This window comes from Callorhinchus milii, unplaced genomic scaffold, assembly GCF_018977255.1.
Source record: "Callorhinchus milii isolate IMCB2004 unplaced genomic scaffold, IMCB_Cmil_1.0 Scaffold1, whole genome shotgun sequence".
NCBI classification, from domain to species: domain Eukaryota; kingdom Metazoa; phylum Chordata; class Chondrichthyes; order Chimaeriformes; family Callorhinchidae; genus Callorhinchus; species Callorhinchus milii.
In genome coordinates, this window is record NW_024704742.1 from 70,285,685 (window position 1) to 70,310,722 (window position 25,038).

The following is a 25,038-nucleotide window of genomic DNA, read 5'->3' on the forward strand; positions in this document are numbered from 1 at the left end:
GGAGAATGGGGGGTGCGAGGGAGGAGATTATGTCCTTAGACAAGTTGTCGTCTTCAGTTATCAATAGGGCAGAATTTTCAACAATATGTGAACACATCATAGGTCACAATTCCACTCCAAAATGTTTCCAGTAAAGAACTGTTAAGTAGTGGTGGGCCACTACTTAACCACTAGAATCAATATCCTGCATTGCACACCTGGTAACATTCCCTCTTACCTGGGCAGGTGTAGCCTAACCTCTTGCGCCTCAGCTCAGCCTGGCTTTTGCTTATTGGTCGCACCACCTGGGAGTCAGCCCGTATTCGAGGATTGTACACCTGGGAGAGGAAGTATAGTGGTTAGTGGGCTCACCTCGCAAGAAGAAGACCCGGGTACAATCCCCAGGCAGGACGAAACCTTAGGCTTGTTTATCTAGCAGTACGTTGGAACTTAGTTGTTAGTCGAATGGCGGATCACTTTCCTAGACCGCTTCCCTCCCAAAATAATTTAAATTTTGTTACTCGATCCACGGCTGTTTGTGGGACACTGTCAGTGTCAATTCACCTTACATTATATTTTGTGAAGTAATTTGAGACGTTTCAATGACATGATAAGGTGCGATAACAAATGCAAGGATTATTATTATTTTATATCTACTTGTTAAAGTTGCCATTGTAAAAACTGAACCTAACATGGACACCAAAGTCATCTTGCGCTCTACCCCTACTCCTATTGCAGTTTACAAGCTCAGTTGGCAACACTCTCGACTCTGGGTTGTGGGTTAAAGTTTCGCTGATTCTTCGCTGACTGTGAGTCAACTTGGAATTCACATATTCTAAATTGAACTGACACATTTATGAGCTCAAATCCTGACACTCAAGTTGGCCACGATCTCATCAATGAGTCAGTAAGTTGTGAGTTCAAGCTAATGCCAGGACTTTGTGGAGTCCTGTAGCTCAGTGGTTAGAGCACTCACTTTGCAAGTGTGTGACCTGAGTTCAATTCCAGGCAAAGCGAAACCTTGGGCAAGTTTCCTTACTCCACACTCCTAATAATAATCCCTCCAAAACCAAAAAAAATAATAATAAAAATTGTTCATTTTCAATCTACGACTGTTTGTGGGACATTGCTGTGCGCAATTGGCTGCCGCGTTCGCCCACAAATATACAGTCAATTCACTTTACAGTGTGTTCTGTGAAGCGCTTTGGGACGTCCTCCCAACGTGAAAAGCGCTATATCAAATGCAAGGATTATTATTATTAAAGTCAAAGTCCACCACAGTACAAGGAAATGCACTGCGTCGCTGAAGGTGCCAGTTTTTGAATGAGACCTTAAACCAATCTCTGTGTTCAGGTGGATGCAAAAGACCCTCTGACTATTTTAAACAGATTTTCCCAGTGGCCTGGTCAGCAATCCTACAGATAAACTGGTCATTTACCTCAAGGCTGTGCGTGGGACATTGCTATGTACTAATTGGCATATTTGCTTGGAAATACAGTCACCTGATGACAACACTAAGAAATTGCATTTATATAGTGCTGTTCACATCGGGAGGACTTTCCAAGGCACTGGACAGTCAAGGGTTTGCCTTTGAGTTAGGGTTGGAATCAAAAGGGGCAAAGGAATAGAGGTGGGAGGATGACTGAAGGTCAAACAGGAAGATGAGAAGGTCCTTGAAGGAGGAAAGGGAGAAAGTCAAGTAGAGGGGTTCCAGGATGGAGTTCCAGAGGGTGGGGCCAGAAAAGCTGAAGGCCCGACTGCCGATGGTGGGGCAGGCCGCGAGGGGGAAATGGAGCAGGCCAATACCTGCTGAACGGAGGGAGCGGACAGGTTGGTAAGATTTTAGTAGGCCATGGAGGTAGGGAGGGGCAAGACAATGCAGAGCTTTAAAAGCAAAGACGAGGACTTTAATCTCGATCCTCTGGGGGATGGGGAGCCAATGGAGTCAGGCAACAATGGGAGTGATCGGGTCAAGGAGCTCAGTGCAGGAGAGGGCATGAGCTTCAGGGTTCTGAATAATCTGCAGCTTGTGGAGAGAAGAGTTGGGAAGTCTGTCAAGCAGAGAGTTAGCGTAGTCAAGCATGTGATGCAAGCATGAATGAGAGTCTTGAGGGGAGAGTTATTGATGGAGGCGAGCAAAGTTGCGGAGATGGGGGGGAAGGCAGAACAGGTCATAGCACAGTTGTGACAGTAAAACATATTGAGGCTTTTGCATTAAAATGGTTGCATCATATATACGTATTATTATCGCAATTTGTAAAATTCTTGTCAAGTGCTTTGGGGTATTTATTTTATGTGAGAGGTGCCATTTAAACCCAAGTTCTTAAAAATTAGTTAATTCAATTTAGAAGCAGAGGAGGGGCAATGGGTGGCGTCAGAAGCTCAGGGGGGTGGGGGAAGGAAGTTCAGGGAACAATGATAATATAATAATAATCCTTGCATTTGATATAGCGCCTTATCATGTCTTTGAGGCATCTCAAAGCGCTTCACAGAATATACTGTAAAGTGGATTGACTGTATTTTGTTAGCAAAACATGCAGCCAATTGAGCACAGCAGTATCCCACAATCAGTTGCGGATTGAATGCCAAATTTTTTTTGAGGGATTAATACCCCCGGAAAGCGATCCGCCAATCGACTAACAACTGGGTTCCTGCTTACTGCTAGATAAACAGAGACGTGTGGAGTAAGGAAACTAGCTTAAAGGTTCTCCCTGCCCAGAGAATCGAACCTGTGTCCTCCCCAATCAGCACATGAGTGGTGAGTGTGAAATGAAGGGAAGATGGGAGAGTGACGGAGGAGAAACAAGAGTGAAAATGTGCAAAATGGGGCAGTGAGAAGGACGCGGGGAAGATGTGGGCAGGAGGAATTTATCCTTTCTGCTCACGAGAAAGTTCATGAGCCGGTGGAGAGGATGGATTGGACTTGATGTAATTAGTGGTGGAAAGGAATAGCTTCAGAGTTGTCCCTGGTCTTGATAGATGTGGGACTGATAAGCACAGGGAAAAGTGATCATTTCCCAATAGACTGTGAGGCTGTTTTTATGGAACCTCCATTCAGGTGCCCGAGCCTAGGATTTGAGGGACTGTTCTAGCAGGGGAACGAGCATGTCAGGAGATGTGTCTGGAGTTTGGGGGTGGGAGAGCAGAAAATATCCTGGAACTTCCTAAATTCCCCCCCTACTTCGCTTGGGGAAACCCGACCCAATTGCAGTGCAATGATAGGTCAATTTTAAGACCTTTTTCCTTGACTTACTGCACTCTCAGTCATCCGACCAGACCCCACCCTCCTCACTTCCCCTTCACTCCCTGGCTTGGGTGCCCAGTCAGTTGTGTAAGCAATTTAAGACGTCCTCCTGACTTGAAAGGCATTATATTAATGTAAATTATATTTTCACTCTTATTATTAATAATTCCAGCTCCTAACCTGCAACCCAAAATCTTTATAATAATTATAATCCTCTTGACAGAAGTTGACTGGATATTTTGTGGGTGAGGCAATTTCACACAGCAGTGTTTCACAAACAGTCATGGATTGAGTGACCAAAGTATTATTCTTTTTAAAAGGGAATATTGCCCCCAGAAAATGATATGCTAATTGACTAACAACTGGTTCCTACTTACTGCTCATTAAACAGAGGCATGTGGAGTTAGGAAACTTGCCAATATCTTGCCCTGCCAGGACTCGAACCCAGGTCCTCTTGCTTGCAAGGCGAGTGCTCTAACCACTACACTATAGGACTTTATTCCTTGCTCCATCATCTTGCGATCTCCTGGTCCCTTTCCCAGCCCCTCCGTGCCACCAACTCTGCTGTGCTTCGCGACCCAAAAGGTTGTGGATGCTGCATCCATTTAAATTGTCAAGACTGAGTTGAGTAGATTGTTGTTAGGTAAGGAAATCAATGGAAATGGGGCAAAGGCGGGTAATTGGAGTTGAGGTACAGATTAGCCATGATCTAATAGAAAGGCGGAATAGACTCAAGGTGCTTAATGGCCTACCCCTGTTTCTATGTCCCCGGTCCCCTCTGCTCACCATCGGCAGGCAATCCTTTAGCTAATTTGCCAGCACTCTTTTGGAATGAACTTCCTCCCTCTCCTTCAAAACTCATCTAAGAACCAATCTCTCCGACTGCGCCTTTGGCCACTTCCCCCCCCTATTCCCCTTCCTCTGCCCATTCGTTTTTGTAAAGCGATTTGAGACATTCTCCTACCCTACTAGAGCGAAAGTTGTTGTTATCCAGTATTTTTTTCAAATGATTCTATTGATAACCCCAGTTAAGACCAGCTCACAGTTTGGTGCTGTGCTGCACCACGGGATGAATTTACTGACCGAGGCATTGTAAGCCTCAAACTGAAATTGGCTCTACGGGGCGGGGGTGGGCTGGAGGAAAACCGTTGAATTTAGGAGATCTTGAGATTAAATAATAAATAATTTGGTCACTCAATCCACGACTGCTTTTGGGACACTGTTGTGCGGAATTGCCTGCTGTATTTTGCCCACAAATATACTTTATAGTATATTGTGTGCAGCACTTTCAGACCATGAGGACGTGATAAGGCACTATATCAAATGCAAGGATTATTATTATTATTATCAGCACTTACATTTTTCTGTTCCATTCCGGTGTCTATTACGAAAGCGATCTCGTCAACAGGGAAGGAGGAATCAGCCAGCGAGTCTGTGATGATGACTTTTCTCCTGTAGCCCTTTGCTCTCTCGTCGTAGTTTTCGTACACTCTATGGAAGGCCCCTCCTACCCCCGAATGCAATGGGATAGGAACAACCTCGCCCAACTGAGAGCCTATGGTGCCCCCTTCTGTCCGTATGGCGTCACAGCAGTGCATTATCTCCTGAAATAGAAGCAGACGAGGGATTTGTTGAAACACATATTCTATTATTTGAACGGAAGGAAAATAATATGTATGGAAAATGAAAAGGACCTCGAGTCCTGATTGACAATAAATTGAAGCTCTTCCAACAACGCTCTGTGGCAGTGAGTAAAGCGAACCAGATGTTGGAATGTATCAAAAGATCAATAGCAAGCTGAAATAGTGGGGTAATCCTGCCACTGTATAAATCATTGGTGAGACCATACTTAAAGAGTACTGTATACAGTTCTGGTCACTGCAGTACAGAAAGGATATTGGAGAAATGGAGAGGATATGGAAAAGGGCAACCAAAATGACTGAGGGAATGGAAGGACTGGACGATGAGGAGCAACTAAGTAAATTAGGCATGTTCACGCTGGAAAGGAGATTGAGAGGCAACATGATTGCTGTCTTTAAGATTCTAAAGGGGCAAGACTATACAGATCATGACAGGCTGTTTCAACTTGTCCAGAATAGTAAAACCAGAGGACACGGCCTGCGATTTGAAGGGGAGAAAATTCAGAACAAATCTACGCAAACACTATTTCAGTGAGCAAATAGTGAACCTGTGGAACAGGCTCCATAGGGAGTCAATTGAAGCAGGAAGTCTTGATTCTTTCAAGCACAGATTAGATAGTTTTCTTTTAGGAAATAACATTATGAGATACAGTACATAGGTAGTTCAGGACATATGTGCACGTGACTTCCAGGAGGGTGGAAGGTAAATTAGCTGGACCTTGTTCTTTTTTTTTGTCTATCATTTCTTATGTTCTGTACATTGCCCTTTGTTACTTTTTGTTTTTAAAAATTCTCTCAGAAACTGCAAGCAATGCATCATAATAATTTGTATATTCGATACAGCAATTTATCTTGCCAAACTTCTCAAGATGCTTACTGTAAAGTGTAGTGACTGTAATATTGTATACATGAGGGAGATGCAACATATACATGGGAAGAGAGGGGAAAATGTAGGTGAGGGGAGAAGCTAGGGAGGGAGACATTGTGAATTTAAACACTGGTATGGACTATCCTTCTTGGGGGGAAGGTAATCGGGATTTCCTTGGAGCTGAACTGGTTCCATGGTGACATGTTTGGCAATAGCATGTCGGAATCAAGCCAGCCCCCTGTGGTGGTGTCGGTAGTCCAGCTCCTGAGCCGGGCGGATCTGCAGTATATCAGGGCACTGATGACAGCACAGCCCAGGCTGGCTCAACAGCAGGACCTGGAAGGGCAGACCAGTAACTGGGGGGGAGGGAGTCATCCCACTCAGCTCCTGTTAGCCCTGGAAGCCAAAGTCCTAACAGGTAGGGTGGTCTTAGCTGGATAAGTAGCAGGAAACCTTCCCAGACAGCAATATCAAAGACAAGCTATGTGGTTTTAACTGGTTAGACTCCAGCAGTTACCCCAACGCACACTCTGGGGTCCCCAAGCCTTGGCTCCTGCCAACCTGCGCCTAATACTCTCTGGAATTAGGTAATCAGGATGTGTCCCTCCAGGGAGAGAGTGCGCATTCCATTCCAACAATCTCTCTCTGGGATTTCCGTGTGTAGGTCGGATACATGGAAATCTCAGTTTGGTTTGGATACTCTTGAGCATGGGGATGGGTTTCCGCATGTGCCAAGGTACCTGGCTGACCCCAAAAAACGTATGGACTAGTTGGGCTGAATGGCTTATTTCAGTGCAGTCGTTTCTATGTTGTCAAACGTATGGCTTTTACTTCAATTAAACAACCAGTTAATAAGCAAAAGAAGGTATTGCGTTTGCTGGTCTGCCAGGGGAGAATAGGAAATTAAATTGGCCCCATGGTTAGGGAGGAGAATACCACCCAGAATCCTGCTCCTGGCTCCATTTTAGCACTCTCTATTGGTCATGCCCGTAAATGGCAAGCAGGTTGAGCAGAGGGCCTCTACAGTCGAGTGACTTTCCCACACTCACTGCCAAGGCTCATACATGCAACAATGAACCAAGTTCACTTGTACAGGTTCCCGGAGAGCAACCAGCGTCCGTAGAACCACACCTTGGCACTAAGAGGCTGGAGATCAGGAAACAGAGACAAGCGTCAGATAAAATACTGTTATATCCCACAGTCCCTTTGCCTTGCTCCCTCCCTTGCCTCCTTCAAGGCCCATGTCAAGGTCTCCCTCTTCAACTGTGCCGTCAGTCACCCTCCTACCCCTACCCTCCCTCCCTCCTGATTCCAACCCCCAGCTCGGGTCCAAATCCCTGACTGTCCAGCATCTCGGAACATCCTCCCAATGTGAAAGACGTTATACAAATGTATAAGGATGATAATAATAATCCTTGGATATGATATAGCCCTTATCACATCTTCAAGACTTCTCAAAGTGCTTCACAGAATATACTGAAAAGTGGATTGACTGTATATTTTGTGGGTGAAACGTAGCAGCCAATTGTGCACAGCAGTGTCCCACATACAGTCGTGGATTGAGTGATCAAATTATTATTATTATTTTTTTTGAAGGGATTATTACCCCCGGAAAAGCGATCTGCCAATCGATTAACAACCGGGTTCCTACTTACTGATAGATAAACAGAGGCACGTGGAGTGAGGAAACTTGCCCAATGTTTCGACCTGCCGGGAATCAAACCCAGGTCCACTCGCTTGCGAGTCGATGATGATACACGCCTTTCAAATCGAGAGGACGTCTAAAAGCGCTGGATGGGCACCTGAGCTGGCAGTGGGAGCTGAGGGGAGGGGAAAGATAACCCGAAAGCTCAGTCAAAGAAGTACGTTTTGAGGTTGGCCTGAAACAAGAGATGGGAAGGTGCAAATCTCTGGGGATCCAGAGAGCAGGGGCAGAATGGCTGAAAGCCCCCACCCCCTTAGAATGCGGAGAATATATTAAAATTAAAAACAAACTTGAGTTGATTTAGTCTGAACAGCACATCACAAGGCAGGAACATAGATGGACAGGGTTAACACCAAGATGATGTCATAACCCATCGCACTGCGCTCCAACTAGAGCAGTTCACACGGCAATATAATGTGTAAATATTGACATCCCTTGTTCAAATATGCAGACTAGTTTAGTTATTACACGTGGAATCTACATGGCTACATAAGTAACATGGATTTCCACAGTGAAATCGGACTCTCCTCTTTGTGGGGGAGGTAAGTGGGGGCTCCTTGGAGCTGAATTCACTCCAAAGTGACATGTTTGGCAACAGAATGTCAGAATTGAGACAGCTGTCTGTGACAGTCTCTGGTCCGGTTCCTGAGCCAGGCGGGTCCGCAGTAAAGTATTTCAGAGCACTGCTGATGGCAGCATAATCCAGCCTGGCTCATCGGCAGGACTTGGAAGGGCAGATCAGTCACTGGGGGCAGAGAATCCTCAAACCAAAGCCTTAACGGGTAGGGAGTTCATAGCTGGACAAGGTGATGGTTTTCCACATGTGTCAGGCTGACCAAAAACAAAAGGCATTTTGATACAATATCACATTGAATCTCATTCTGGGAAGCTGGGATTCCTTATGAAACAGCTCGATGCTATAATGAGGAGACGACAGGATGGGTGTTTTGAAAGCACGAGATGAATTGGGCTGGTGGTGCACAGAGGAAACAAAATCCACCATCAATACAATACAAAATTACATTTGTAAAGCATCACAAGGACATCCCAAGGCACTGAACAGTCAGGGATTAGGGCCCCGAACAGGTGGGGGGGCATTGGGATCAGTAACGGTGGAGGGCAGAGAGCGTGGCTGAAGGCACAGTCAAAGAATAGGGACTTGAGGCGTGCCCTGAAGGAGGCAAGGGAGGGAACATGGCGAAGGGAATGTGGGATGGAGTTCCAGAGGGTGGGGGCAGATACACCAAATACTGGAGTCTATTAGACACAACTGCAAACACTGATAATAACTTATTATTTCCCTCTCCTCTTCCTCCCCCCCTGGCTCAGGGTCAGACTCCGACACTGTTAAGTGCTCTGGGACGCTACCTGGTGTGAAGCTCTATATAAATGCAAGTTGTTGTTGATGATAGCAATGGTTAAACACAGTATATGGCACAGCAGGATTTCAGCTGAACATGGCGCTGCCTAAACAGAGTTGAAGGTCCATCTCAAAACAATACCACTCTAACCATACTTTTAGTCATCTCCTACACCCCCACCCTCTTTAGCCCTTTCCACCTCCCTTAACTCAGGTGCCCAGCCAGCAGTGTTGAGCGCTTTCGGACATCAACCTAATATGGAACACGCTATGAAAATGTACATTTGTATTGTATGTAACACAGCTGTATTCCAGCTGAACACACCGTTCATTAAACAGTACAGCAGCACGGTTCAGATGAATATTGTGGTGCTTAAACACAGTATTTAACATAGCATGGTGTTATTCCTTTTACACTGGAGATGGCTGAGTCCCCATTTTTATAATAATAATCTTTGCATTTGATATGGCGTTTTATCACGTCTTTGAGACGTCTCAAAGCGCTTCACAGAATATATTGTAAACTGGATTAATGGTGCATTTTGTGGGTGAAATACAGCAGCCAATTACGTATACGGTGTCCCACAAATGGTCGTGGGTTGAGTGACCACTTTTTTTGAGGGATTATTAAACCCAGAAAACCGATCCGACAAATAGGTTCCTACTTACTGCTGTCTAAACAGAGGCGTGTGGAGTAACTGTATTTGTATAATGGATTTTGTTTCCTCTGTACAACTCATCCTTCCAGAACACCCATCTTGCCATCGCCTCATTGTAGCCTTGAGCTGTTTCATAAGGAATCCCAGCTTCCTGGCCTCAACCATTCTTCTGGTTATAATATTAATCTTTGCATTTGATACAGTGCCTAATCACACGCCCCACCCAGGAATCGAACCCGGGGCCTCTCGCTTTTGGTAATAAAATATAGTTAATCTACTTTACAATATATTCTGTGAAGCGCTTCGAGAAGTGTGAACGATGTGATAAGGCGTATCAAATGCAAGACTTATTATTATTACCGCACGAGAGGATCATTTATAAATAATACATACAAATATCAACTGGATTCAAATTCCAGTTAAAGAAGTTGCTTCCTGCAGGTTTTACCCACCTCCTCACTGGCCAGGAAGGCGATAATATTCCCCTCTTCTCCCTTCCTATGGATGTCCAGGACAGTCTGAGCAGCGGCTGAAACCCGGTCCTTAAACTGTCCATCTCGGTATACGGTTTCCACGGGAAACAAAAGGTCCACAGGCTCTTCCACTTGCACAAAAGGCACGTCAGAGTAGTAACTGTGCAGCCTGCCCGCCAGGTAAGGTACCGTCAGCACCACCACCCTTAGGTCCTGGCGCTGCCTGGGCAGGTCTTTCAACAAACCCAGGAGAACGTCGGTCGCTACCGTCCGCCCATGGGCATCGTCGAGGACAATAACTCCGTACTGGTGCAACAAGGGGTCGGACATCATCTCGTACAGCAACATGTCATCTGTGCAGTACCTGAACAAAGATTCCAAGCTCATGTTAATCAAATAGCGCTTAGACAACAGTGCATCATCTGCGGATCACTGGGTGGAATGGGTTCTATTTTCATTGAAACAGAGAAGAATGGTGAGAGGAGACCTCACGAGATTGGTTTGGACAGGCCCCTCGGCCCATCTGATCTCATCCCTCCAGAACACCCACCCTACCATCCCCCCAACACAGCATCAACCTGTTTTATAAATGAGTCCCAGTGTTCTGGCCTCAACCAGCCTTCCTGATAACCCTATTCCAGTCGTTAATTACCCTTTGGGTAAAGAAATACCCAAAATGCCCTAAAAATGCCCTTTGCAACTCTGAACCCGTGTCTTCTTGTTCTGTTGATATGGTAATTCTGAAAGTAATGTTCAGGGTTTACTTTCTCAGTCCTAATTGAAATCTTGTACACCTCTATAAGGTCCTGTCTGAGACATCTACTCTCAAGACTGAAGAGCCCAAGCTTGTCTAATAGTTGCTCATAGCTCATTCCCCTAAAACCAGGGATCTTCCTGGTCGCTCTCCTCTACACTGCCTCCAGGGCTTGGCTCCTTTATGTCACGGTGACCAAAAGCATACACAATACTTTAGGTGCGTCCTGACCACATCACATCATAAACCAGAAACTTGCATCGCCAATTCATTCTTTTATTTTTACCAAAGGAAAGCGCAGTCACTTGGAATTGGATCAAAGGTGTGTTCAGGGACACACTGTACCAACTGCACAGCTTTCCCTACACATATTGGGTACAAGGACAGAGGGCTGGAACACTAAACTCTTCACTATTGAATACAATGCAAGGAAACCAGAGCAGTTTATAATAATAACAATAATAATCCTTGCATTTGAAACAGCGCCTTATCACATCATTGAGATGTCTCAAAGCGCTTCACAGAATATATTGTAAAGTGTAATGACTGCATAGTTTTTGGGTGAAATGCAGCAGCCAATTGCACCCAGCATTGTCCCACAAACGGTCATGGATTTGGTGTCCAAATAATTATTAATTTTTTTGGGTGGGGGAAGGGAGTATTACCTCCGGAAAACAATCCACCAATCAATTAAACTGGGTTAACTTGTTACTACCACTAAGTCATTGTGCTGTCAATATCCCGACCGCATTTATTCATGTATTTATACATATGCCTAATTTTCCGCTCCTGATAACTTATCATTGCGCCCTTTCCCTGGAGTGATGAGTTATCAGGAGTTTACTGTAATAATAATCCTTACATTCGATATAGCGCCTTATCACGTCGTTGGGACGTCTCAAAAGCACTTCAAAGAATATACTGTAAATTGAAATGACTGTATTTTGTGAACTTATTATTAACACACACCCATACCCACGCATGTGCAACTGACCTGAGAATAGTTTCTGATGTGCAACACTCTTCGTAAGGGACCCGGTATCCAATCTCGTGACCCAAGTTTAAGTCCAGTTCATCGGCTACTCGTTGAGCCAGGCAGATGGCAGCCAGACTGTGTGGCTGGGTGCAGACCACATTGCCGTGCTGGTACTGTACTGACAGGGCATACTCAGCACACCACTGCGATATCTAACCAGGAAACACAACAAAGTCATATAAATCAATGTCACTCAGTTGATATCTGTGATACATTTGGAATCTTTGTTTGGCATAGCCCCTTGTTACGTCATCAAGACATCTAAAAGCACTTCCCGGATTACTTTACTATAAAGTAGTGACTGTGGGCAAACACAACAGGAATGACCCAAGGCATTGTCTCACGCACAGCCATGAAGTGAATGCCCAATTGGGCAAGTTTCCTTACTCCACACACCTAATAATAATCCCTCCAAAAAACAAAAACAATAATAAATTGATCATTTTCAATCCACAACTGTTTGTGGGACACTGCTGTGCGCAATTGGCTGCTGCGTTTTGCCCACAGATATAGTCAATTCACTTTACAGCATATTTTGTGAAGTGCTTTGAGATGTCTAGAAGACATGAAAAGCACTATATCAAATACAAGGATTATTATTATTACATCCGGGGGATTGTGAGCCAGGACACTGGGAGAGAGAAACTCCCTTCTCCTTTCGAAAAGCGCCATGAGACCATTAACGTCTGCTGAATAGGCGCAGACAGTTTAACGTCTGATCTGAAGGACAGTGCCTCTGATAACGCAGCATTCTGTCCACTTAGACTGTGTGAGTCCCGATGTGCGGCTTGAAGCAGTGCGAGCCGCCGCTCAGGAGCGCTACGCAGGACGTTTAGCGATAGTGAAAAGATCACTCCGACACGGACCTGAGTGCTTTTGCCACATCCCAGCTGGCCAGACACCAGCACCACATTGTTGTTCACCAGATTTTCCATGAACCTGGACTTGATGCCCCAGACAGACAGCTCCTTTCTCTGTTTTAGCAGTTGGTAGTAACGCGATGAAAAAGGCAGCCCATCGAAGGGATTTAATTCCAGGTCTCCCCCGTCACAGTCCAGCACCTCATCTTCATCGTCCGACCCGAACTCGGAGCTGCAGCCATTCAGCTTCAGGGAGGAGACCGAGACGGAGTCTGCAGACGGCCTATTTTCACTGACCTCAGGATCCGTCCTCCTACTCTCCATTGTACAGTCGCGTCTTTTTCACGATTCACGCTTTATGCTTGAAGCTGCTTCCTGCAAAGAAAATGAGAAAATATAATAATAGTCATTACATTTTGATATAGCAGCTTATCCCATTGTTGAGAAAGTGCTTCACAGGACATATTGAAAAGCGCAGTGATTGTGTATTTTTGTGGGCGAAAATCCAGCAGCCAGTTGCACACAGCAATGTCCCACAAACAGCCATGGAATGAATGACCAATATTTTCTTTGGTGGATTGTTGGCCAGGACACTGGGAGAGAGAAACTCCCTTCTCTTTTCTTTCCTACAAATACACAATCACTGCACTTAACGGCAATTGCCAGTGAAGCACTTGTGAGACGCTTCCACTGATTTTTTGGGAGCTTTATCGGGTCAAAACAGCTCAATCAGACATTACTGTCCAATCTAGTGTTCAAATGTAAGGATTACTATTAATAAGAATGACCATTAAATTTGATATAGCGCCTTATCACATCATTGAGACGTCTCAAAGCATTTCACAAAATATACTGTAAAGTGGATTGGCTGTATTATGTGGTCGAACGCAGCAGCCAATTGCGCACACCAGTGTCCCACAAAGAGTCATGGATTGAGTGACTAAATTATTATTAATTCATTTATTTTTGGAAGGTATTATTATGCCCGGAAAGCGCTCCTCCAATTTACTAGCAACTGGGATACTACTTACTGCCAGGTAAACAAAGGCGTGTGGAGTAAGGAAACTTGCTTAAGGTTTAGTCCTGCCCAGGAATCAAAACCGGGTGCTCTTGCTTGTGCGGCGAGCACGCGAACCACTATTCTACAGGGTTCCTTGATCTGGGGGCCTGTTGACCAGGACACCAGGAGAAAATCACGTCTACTGAAATTGTCATGAAATATTGTCGTGCGATCATAGAAATATCGCTTAGATTATCCGCCTCGCAAGCAAGGGGACCTGGGTTCGATTTCCCAGGCAGGGCATTCACTCAATGGCTGTTTGTGGGACTTGCTGTGTGTGCAGATTTGCTAATGGGTTCACCTAAAAATATTGTCACTACACTTTACAGTATATCCTGTGCCCGCTTTGAGATGTCCTCCAGACCTGAAAGGTGCCGTGTCAAATGCAAGGATTGTTATTATATCCACCAAAACAACAAGCAGATGGAAAGCAGGTTGAAAGCTGTTCTTCCCCAGAATTACACTGGAATGTAACGATATGCTATACTAGTTACACGTCCCAACATGGAGCTTGAATCGCCAACTTCCCACTCAAGAGACGAGAGTGAGCAAGACTGACACACCAGTAGTACGCAGACGTGGAGTCCTGTAGCATATTGGTCAAGAGCATTCACCTGCAAGCGAGAGGGCAGGGTGAAATCTTAGGCAAGTTTCCCTACTCCATATGCTTCTGTTTACAACAACAACTTGCACTTATATACCAATAGCACCCACCACACAGGCATCTCAGAGCACTTAGCAGCAGTTTACCTAACACTAAGTAGTGTTACGATCAGTAATTAATCACATAAAATCTTGGATCATCGAGACAAAGCTAGGAGACCCAATCCGACCGTCCCCCCTCCCTTGTTCACTGATTTCATCGACTTGCCACATCCAGAAGTCCCCTTTCACTCTCTACAGAAAGTCATCCATCTGCCTCTTGAACCCATTAAATTGCTTGCTCCAATGTGTGATCCGATAACTCATTTCACAAGTTTATTATCCCGTGAGTGAAAAAATACAGGAGTTCCACCTCTGGTCCCAAGTCTAAACTCGTGTCCCCTGGTATTTGAGCCTTATCATTGCTCGTAAAAATGCCATCAGTCTTGTGGAGTCGGTAGCATTCTCACTCCTGAATGGAGTCCTGTGGCATATTGGTTAGAGCACTCGCCTCGCAAGCGAGAGGACCTGGGTTCAATTCTCGGGCAGGATGAAACCTTAGACAAGTTTCCTTAATCCACACCCCTCTGTTTAACGAGCAGTACGTTGGAACACAGTTGTTAAATCGATTGGCAGATCGCTTTTCTGGGAGTAATAATCTTAATTTGGACACTCAATCCACGACTGTTTGTGGGACACTGCTGTGCACAATTGCTTACAAAATATACAGTCAATTCACTTTATAGGATATTCTGTGGAGCGCTTTGAAACTTCTCAACGACATGATAAGGCGCTATATCAAATGCACAGATTATTATTTATGAAACTTCCCATTATTTTATATACCTCTGTCACAATTTCACCCACAAACTATAGTCAATCCACTTTACAGTATAGCCCATGAAGTGCTTCGAAATGTCTCGACGACATGATAAAAGCACTATATCAAATGTGAGGATTATTATTATCCCTTCTCAGCCTTCAGAGCTACAAAGAAAAGGCCCTTAAATACAAGGATTATTATTAATTGAATGGATTGACAAATACAGAAGAACCACTTCTCGTCTTGTCCTTTAGAACAGCTTCTGTCTGCTGCTTACTTACTATCACAAATTTAAATCCCTGGATTTAGAGAGTCACTGTGACAAGTCTATCTTTTATCTTTCTTTGGTAAAAAAAGATGGAGTGAGCCACACAGGCAGGCACGTCGCAACAACAACTTACACTTATATAGCGCCCTCCATGCAGGGTAGCGTCTCAGAGCACTTAACAGTGGCGGAGCCTGACTCCGAGCCAGTGGGGGTGGGAAGGTGAACGTAAGCACTGTCGAAAGGGAAGGTTTTCAGACGGGACTTGAAAAAGGAGAGAGAGGGGGCAAGGCGGGGGGATTGAGGGAGTGTTCCAGAGTTTGAGGGTGTAGTGGCTGAAAGCGCGACCTCCAAAGGTACAGCAGAGGGTACGAGGAACGAGTAAGAGGCCGGTGCCAGTCGAGCAAAGGCACCGGGTGGTGAATTGGAGAGTGAGGAGGTTGGAGAGGTAGGGAGGTGCCAGAGAGTGAATAGATTTGAACATGAGTGTGAGGATCTTGGAAGTTGATCCATTTGGTGATGGGGAGCCAGTGGAGCCTGACCAGAACCGGTGAGATGGGGGTACGTAGGTTGATCCGGGTCATTATGTGGGCAGTAGAGTTCTGAATGAGCTGGAACTTTTGAATAGTGGAGATGGGGAGACCGGCGAGGAGTGCGTTTGAATAATCCAGGCAGAAGGTGACAACCGCATGCACAAGAGGTTCGGCTGCATTTGGTGTAAGGTTCGGTTGGAGGAGGGCAATATGGTGGAATTGGAGGAAGGTGATCCTGGTCAGGGACCGGATGTGGGGGAGGAAGGACAGCTGGGGGTCGAACCGGACGCCTAGATTGCGCACTGGTTCAGTAAGTCTGAGGGAGAGCCCAGGGAGGTTGAGGAGTTCAGATCCGCAGGAGTGAAGACGTTGATGGAGCCAAAAAGTACGGCTTCCGTCTTGTCCACATTCAGCTGCAGAAAGTTTACACTCATCCAGGCCTTGATGTCTGCCAGACAAGCTGATAGAACATTGGCGGACCTGGAGTTGATGCTGGAGGAGTCAGCTTAGATTTATGTGTCATCTGCATGCGTGAGGAAGTTTACCCCGTGTTTGTGGATGACATCGCCCAGAGGGAGCATATAGATGAGGAAAGGAGTAGGAACAAGGAGTGAGAAAGCTGAATCCAAAAATAAAATGTGGAGTCCCATAAGATAGTGGTTAACACAGTCGCCTCCCAAGCCAGAGGACGTGGATTTGATTCGCAGGATTGGTGAAACCTTAGACAAGTTTCCTTACTTACTACACATGCCTCTGTTTACCTCGCAGTAAATAGGAACCAGGTTGTCACTTGGCAGATCGCTTTCCGGGGGGGTAATGATCCCTCAAAAAAAAAATTGGTCATTCAATCCAAGACTGTTTCTGGGACACTGCTCTGCGCAAATGGCTGGCACGTTTCCATACAAATACACAGTCGATCCACATTACAGTATATTCTCCATGATGTGATAACAACAACAAAATTACATTTGTATAGCGCCTTTCACGTTTATAAGGTGCTACATCAAATGCAAGGATTATTATAATATTATTATTGTTATAAAATAAAGAGAAAATCATTGTTTGAGTAATTTTAAGGCCTTTTTGATACTCCGGTTTTGCTTCATTTCAGCATTTTAACTTGCACTTATAAAGCACCATTCATGAAATAAATGTCTCACAGTGTGTTTTTTTTGGTCAGCCAGGTGTCTGACACTATGCTTAGTGAGTATCCAAACCAAATAAGAGTTCCACAAATTCTAGCTATGCATGGAAATTCTAGTTAAAGAACTTTACAAAGTACAATTGATCAGAAACAAAGTGAATTTTGTTACATAGGCAAATGCGAACATCCCACAAACAACAATAAGAGTCCAGCATAGTGGTTAGAGCACTTGCCTCGCAAGCGAGAGGATCCGGGTTCGATTCATAGGCGGGTCAAAACCTTAGTCAAGTTTCCTTACTCCACACACCTCTGTAAATAGGAACCCGGCTGTTAGTCAATGGGGCAGATTCCTTTCCGGGGCACATAATAACTTCAAAAAAATATAATAATAATTTGGTCACTCAATCCACGACTGTTTGTGGGACACTGCTGTGCGCAATTGGCTGCTTCTTTCGCCCACAAATATAGTCAATTGACTTTATAGTATATTCTGTTGAAGCGCTCAGAGATGTCTCACCAACTTGATGAAGTGTATATCAAATGCGAGCATTATTATATATTATCATTAAGACGAGCAGCGAATGCATTTGAATTTATGTGGTGAATTTGGATAAGGAAGAAAGAAAAATAAGCCAGGATAAGGCAGGAGAAAAAAAACTAGAGCTTTTTTGAAACAGCAGCGGTGGAGCTGTCCTTTTATATCCACCTCAATGTAATAACACTCCTTACATTTGGTACAGCATCTTCCACATTGAGAGAATATCTCAAATCGCTTCACAGGATATACTACTGTAAGGTGCAGCGACTGTTTTTGTGGGTGAATGCTGGAACTAATTTGCACACAGCAATATCCCACAAACAGCCATGAATGAGAGCGACCAATTTTACTGGGGGGATTGTTGGCCAGGACACCGGGAAAGAGAAACACTCTTCTCTTTTTTTAATAGCACTGCAGGATGTCCTTACTCCACACGCCTGATAATAATCCCTCAAGAAAAAAAAGCAATAACACTCAATCCACGACTGTTTGCGGGACACTGCTGTGTGCAATTGGCTGCTGCGTTTCACCCAGAAATATACAGTCAATTCACTTTACAGTATATTCTGTGAAACGCTTTGAGACATCTCGAAGACGTGAAAAGCTCTGTATCAAATGCAAGGATTATTATTATTATCTCTAACATGCACCCGAATGGATGGGACCTTGGTTTATAAAGCTGACAGAAACAATCCAAAAATGGGGTGAAAATCTGGAAACATATTAAACTTATAATAATAGTTGCATTTGATATAGCACCTTATCACGTCTTTGAGATGTCTCAAAGGGCTTCACAGAATATACTGTCAAGTGAATTGACTGTATTGTTTGTGGGTGAAATGTGGCTCCCAATTGGCACAGCAGTGTCCCACACACAGTCGTGGATTGATGTATGTGTGTATATATATATATATATCATAAAATGTGTAAATTGTAGTCTCGACAGCGGATGAAGTAAATTTTTAAAAATGTATTTGATGTTGATTTGTCAACGACAGCCACCAAATCATTGCAGTGGTTGCTGGAAATGAGCCCAATGAAAACACTGGCATCACACTTAAATACCAACACATGGTACAACTATGGGATTGTCATTAACATACCATCAGGAGGTTGGAGCTAAAAACAGATCAGTTTTCTGACACACCCAGGACAGGGGCGGAGACGTGCCTTGCAGGCTTTTTACATAGCTTCTTTCAGCACCACTGAGCAGCGAAGACAGAGGCAGTGTGTTTACAGTGATAGTGTGTCAACATTGCACTCCCACTTTAGACATCAGCCCGCTAGCTATTTGGATTCATTAAAGTGCCACCCTTCAGTTGTGGACATGTGCCTTCGCTCTTCAAATATTTTTCTTCAGTGATGGTGAAGAGGGAACGCAAATATAGAGATTTGGAGCAGGAGGAGGCCATTCAGGCCTTCGAGCCAGTTCCACAATTTTAACAAATCACAGCAGATCTTTTAAATACCATTTCTCTGCGTTCTTGTCTCCACCTGTTCAGGTGGATGTTAAAAATCTTCCCGCACTACTCGAAAAGAAAAGGAAGTTTCTCTCTCCCAGTGTCCTGGCCGCCAATCTCCCAGACAATATTGGCCAATGGCTGTTGTGGGATGTTGCTGTGTGCAAATCGACTGCCACGATCACCTACAAAATACACACTTTATGGCGAATCCAGTGAAGCGTTTTGAGACAGCCTCCTGACATGAAAGGAGCTGTATCAAATGCAAGGATTATTATTGTAACCTCCTTCCCCAAACCCTGGGGAACCTACACTGTACATACGATGCTCCTTGGCTCTGATGCCTTTCTTACAATCCAGGAAGTTTCCTAACAGTGATCATATAAATAGACTTTACCCACTTGTAGCAATAATTAAAGCAACACTGCAACACTGTAACATAGCAACTCAGCAAATCTTATCTTGTGACGATTACCAATCCAGGACACACATTCAACAGCTGATCGACAGCAGAATTTTAGTGCTTTCCAACCAACAGCCGCAGTCAGTGTATTGTTAATCGAGCGCATCTGTGCATTTCTAAAATCCTAATACTGTACTACAAAACAACTTCACGTGAATAGCCTCTTTCTTGTACATTACAATTTAGATTTAAATACAACCTTTTATGGCGGTAGGACATCCCATACTGTTTTTGCTCGCCTCACAAGCGAGCGGCCCTGTGTTCGATTCCCGGGCAGGGTGAAACCTTAGGCAAGTTTCCTGGCTCTACACACCTCTGTTTACCAAGCAGCGAGTAGGAAACCCGGTTGTTAGTCGATTGTCGGATCACCCACAATATATACAGTCAATTCAATTTACAGTATATTCTGTGAAGAGCTTTGAAATGTCTCAACGAAATGATCAGGCGCTATGTCAAATGCAAGGAATATTATTTTTATTATTGTACCCAGCTGGCTGAGCACTCAAGGCTGGGGGTGGGAAGAAAGCGCAGTCAAAGATGTGCATCTTGAAGTGGGTTCCAAAGTGGGGAGTAAGTCAGAGGGGCTCCAAGTTGGTTTTCCTGAGGATGGCGGCAGGATGGCTGAAAGCACATGAGCCGGAGGGAGGACATGAGGCATGCCGGTGTTTTCTAAGTACTGCAGGAAGTTGCAGAGGTCTAGTGGGACAGCGCCATGCAGCGATATGTACCTGATGACAAGGATCAGCACCTCAAAGCACTTTACAAAGACATCTCCAAACAGAGAGGGAAGTTTGATAGCTTGAGTGTTGACCAAAGACACCCAGAGATAACATCTTAATGAGGGTTTGAAGGCAGAGATAAAAGGAATTCCAGTACTGCGTTTCAGAACTCTGAAGTGTAGTAACTGAAGGTTAAGCCATAGAGGGAAGGAGAAATGAGTTGATCAGAGTCAGAGGAATAGAGGGCACGGGCAGGAGAATAGGGCCGCAGGACATGGCAGCAGTGGGGTGAGTAAGATTGTGAAGGGATTTGATTGGCGTTGATCTGGGAGAAACTGGGAGCCAGCGGCACAACATTCAAATTATGGAAAGTACAGAAAATAACAATAATAATGTTTGCCTTTGATATAGCACCTCATCGTGTCGTTGAGACATCACAAGTGCTTAACAGAATATACCGTAAAGTGAATTGACTGTATATTTTGTGGGCGAAACCCGGCAGCCAATTGCACACAGCAGTGGGGCTACAAACAGTCTTAGATTGAGTGACCAAATCATTATTTTTTTTGAAGGGATTATTACCCCCGGAAAAGCAATACATCGGACTCAAGTCCTTTCATATTCAGTGCGAGTGCTCTAATCAATACTCTACAGGATTCCAAAATGGGCCGTACACACAAGAGGATGGCCATTTTCCACTGGAATTTCCAATGTCCAATGAAGAGCTCGAGCTCTAAACCATGGCCTGAGGGAACGAGGTGTGAGTGACGGGTGGCAAGACTAGACTGGCTGCAATGGTATGCAGCTGGAGGAACAGAGGCAAGAACTGAGCCAAATGGACACCCAAATTAAACACAGTCCATGGAGTCTATAAAATTCCCTCTAGCTCACATGCAGTGGATCCATAGCTTTGCTCAATGCAGGTTTAACATTCCAGGCATGTATGTCAATACGTATGTCACTTGTTGACTTCATAATAACAATAATAATCCTTGCATTTGATATAGCGCCTCATCACGTCTTTGAGACGTCTCAAAGTACTCCACAGAATATCCTGTGAAGTGAATTGACTGTAAGTTTATGACTTACAACAACATGACCAAGCAAATAGAGAAAAACTATTTCCTTTCGTTGGAAAACTGGTGAAAAATAGGGCTTCCTTCATTCAGGGGGTTGCTGGGGTGTGGAATTCATCACACACAAGTGGCTATTGAGGCTGAATCAATGGAATCATTCAGAAGGAACTGAACACGAGTTATTAATAAAGTTATGAAAAGACATGTGGGGAGATTGAAAGAAAGTTCCCCATATATAAATAAATTCAAATCCCTCCTACCCTAGATATGTAAACCAGCCAATCGCACAATACTGTATATGCATATATAATTAGTGTAAAATAAGCCTTACACACCATATACACACTATACATACAACAGATATAAATGAGCAGAGACTCCACATATATACATACTTGCATATAAATGTAGTACTTAGTGTGTATATATATACACACACACAATCAATCACCTATTTCTCTTCCTCAATGCATACAAAATACACTAATTGCATTTGTCACATGCACATAAGCTCACATAACATCCCTTTACAAATATGTATGTAAAGTAGCTTGCATTTATATAGTGCGTAGATAAGGATACATAAAATAATCCTTTGCATGTGTGCATATATAGAGTATATAGTGCGCATAGTTCATACATAGTATGCACACATCTACACATATTGTATTGTGTGTGCATGTATAGACAGTAAATATGTGTTGTGTATATATAAAAAAGTTGTATATAAATAGGTGACCTCGCTCTGTACCAGAAAGGAGCATTATGTGGGTCACTCTGTACAGACTGTGTGTACTCTGTGATGGTTAGTCACTCTATGCACGATCTCTGTGTACAGACACTGTTATACCTCGAGTGCTGACGGTATCTCCCTCCATGGATGCACTCTACACCTCACGGAGCCAATGCAGAACCTCGGCATTCTGTGCGGCCCTCAACTGTACTTCATCCCCACATCTGTGCCATGATCCACTCCGCCTTACCCCACTTCTGCAACATTGCCAAGCTCCGCCACTGCAGGCCACAGAGACCCTCATCCACACATTCATTAAATCCAGGCTTGACTATGCAAACTCCCTGCTTGTCGGCCTCCCCAACTCCTCCCTCCACAGGCTGCAGATCATCCAGAACTCTGCAGTCCATGTCCTCTCCTGCATCAAGCTCTGTGACCCTATCACCTCCATCCTCGTCCGGCTCCACTGGCTTCTCATCACACAAGAGGCTACAGTTCAAGATCCTGGTCCTCACCTTCAAAGCCTTCCATGGCCTTGGTCCCCCCCCTACCTCTGTGACCTCCTAACCTTCTACCAACCTGTCCGCTGCGTCCCCTCAGTGAGCTCCAGCCTGTTTCACGTCCCCCACCTCGCTTGCCCCACTATTGGCGGGGTATTCAGCCTCTCTGCCCCCACACTCTGGAACTCCATCCCACAGTCCCTCCGCCTCGCCCCCTCCCTTGCCTCCTTCAAAACCCATCTCAAGACCATCCTGTTCGACCGTGCCTTAGGGCACCCTCCTACTCCTACCCTCCCCGCCTTCCACCCCTCCTGATACCAACCACCAGCTTGAGTGTGGATCCCTAACTGTCCAGCACCTTGGGACGTATTCCTGACATGAAAGGCTCTATACAAACGTAATTTGTTGTTGTTATTCTTTATCAGGCTCTGTGTGTACAGACTGGCACTGTGCGTGACACTTCTACAGGCTGTTATCCTAACATATCACTCTGCACAGACACTGGAGATATAAACTCAGCTCTTGTTAACCCTACAAACCAAAGCCCAAATGGGTGGTAGTAACTGGACAAGCAACGGGAAAGCTAGTCAGAAAGCAATATCAACAACAACAACAACTTGCATTTATATAGTGCCCTCCATGCAGAGAAGCTGTATAAGTATAGCTATATCAATGGCTAGCCATGCAGTTTTAGCTGGTTAGACTCCAGCAGTTACCCCAACGCACACTCTGGGGACCCCAAGCCTTGGCTCCTGCCAACGGTGCCTCATACCTTCCGAAATTAGGTAAACAGTCGTTCCAATCCAACAACCTATCTCTGGGATTTCCATGTGTCGGTCGGATGCATGGAATTCTCAGCTTGATTTGGATACTCTTAAGCATAGAGATGGGTTTTCATGTGTCAGACACCCGGCCGACCAAAAAAAAACATATAGATCACTCTGTGTACAGATTCTGTGTCAGTCACTGACCTGCTGTTGGTGGCTGGATGATGGTTGTGGGGTCTCTGAATCCTCTGTGTTTTCACATCACATTATAATCACATTACATTATGTATAAAAAACACAATAAAAGCTGTTTCTCCTGCCCGCCTGAACCAGAGGCTGCCTCCCTCTGCCCCACCCCACATTATACACCAAACACTAGCACAGACAGACAGACAGACAGAAAGAGAAGTAATAACTAACAGGAGATGGCCACCAGCCACCCGTAGCCACACTCTCCCCCGGTGTCTCTCTCGCTCTCTAAACCCGTTCCTGGTCTCTCTCCCGCCCTCTCGTTCTTGGCTCTTGCCCCTCTGCTCTCTCTCGCTCCCTCTCCAGTCCTCGGTCCCCAGGCTCCTCTCTCTCTCTCTCTCGGCTCTAAACAACAACAACAACAACAACATGCATTTATACAGAGCCCTTCCTGCAGGGTCGCGCCTTGGAGCGCGGTCTCTCTCTTTTCCCCCCGCGCTCCAGTCTCCTGCCCCCGAACTCTCTCTCTCGTCTCTCCCCGGTCCTCGGTCCCGGAGTCTCTCTCTTTCTCTCTCCGTCTTTGGGCTCTGAGCAACAACTTGTCTTCAGGTCGTGTCCTTCACCCCCGGGGGGGGGTCACGTCTCGGAGCGCTCTCCCTCCCTCTCCCTCTCCCTCTCTCTCTCTCCTTTCTTCGCTCTAAGCCATCGGTGGCCCCAACAAAATACTCAACAGAAATGACATAGAAAAAAAAATCACAGATTTTGAAACGAGAGATAGTCAACCAACACCACATGAATATCTATCCCCGACCAAACACAGGGGGGGGGGAGGGGGGGGTAAAAAAACACTGCTCTCTCTCTCTCTCTCTCTCTAGGCCTCGATCCCCGGCCTCTCCCAGGTCTGACCCCCCCAGTCCAGGCTCTCTCTCTCTGTCTCTCTCTCTAGGCCTCGATCCCCGGCCTCTCCCAGCTCTGACCCCCAGTCCAGGCTCTCTCTCTCTCTCTCTCTGTGCCCAGACCCCGCTGCCTGGCTGTGCTGTGCTCTGTGCTGTGCTCTGGGCTGTGCCTCTCTCTCTCTCTCTGTCGCGGCTCCGGGGCGGCCACACGCTCAACTGTACTCTGTAGCCCAAAGTCCACCGAACACGAGCCCCAAAAACAGCCCAACGGCCGACGTCGTCTCGTAGGCGCGTCACTTTATCGCCCAAATATAGCCCAATGGTCTACGTCACCGCCTCTCGACGCGACATGTAGAACCCAAACAACGAGCCCGAAACGTAGCCCAAATTAGCGCCCTGTGTTACGTCATCCTCGCGCGCGTGTTGTTATAGCCCAAAGTAGCCCAATCTCATACGTCGCCTCCAAGGAGCGTCACATTGTAGCCCAACACAAGCGCCAAACGAGCCCAAGACTATTGCTCATCAGTGCTTATGTGCAAACTGTGTGTAAAAAAGGGTCTTCCAGGGGTGGGTGGGAACAAACGGTTTAAGTTTAACAATAATATAATTAGACATGGCCTAAAATCCCCTTTTCATGCACAAAACCAGCGGC

General features: G+C 45.3%; 1 protein-coding gene across 1 annotated transcript in view; it reads right to left on the reverse strand.

The window, feature by feature from the left end:
* LOC103188104 (putative pre-mRNA-splicing factor ATP-dependent RNA helicase DHX32) overlaps nucleotides 1–23,805 on the reverse strand; it is a 46,424-nt gene extending 22,619 nt beyond the window's left edge. The window contains exons 1-6 of the mRNA XM_007907954.2: nucleotides 23,506–23,805; nucleotides 12,585–12,953; nucleotides 11,677–11,870; nucleotides 9,908–10,292; nucleotides 4,582–4,827; nucleotides 218–317 (exon numbers count right to left, since the gene is read on the reverse strand). Coding sequence (XP_007906145.1) covers nucleotides 218–317; nucleotides 4,582–4,827; nucleotides 9,908–10,292; nucleotides 11,677–11,870; nucleotides 12,585–12,902 — 1,243 coding nt within the window. The 5' untranslated portion in view covers nucleotides 12,903–12,953; nucleotides 23,506–23,805. The remainder of the gene's footprint in view (nucleotides 1–217; nucleotides 318–4,581; nucleotides 4,828–9,907; nucleotides 10,293–11,676; nucleotides 11,871–12,584; nucleotides 12,954–23,505) is intronic.
* Between the last annotated feature and the right edge of the window lie 1,233 nt (nucleotides 23,806–25,038).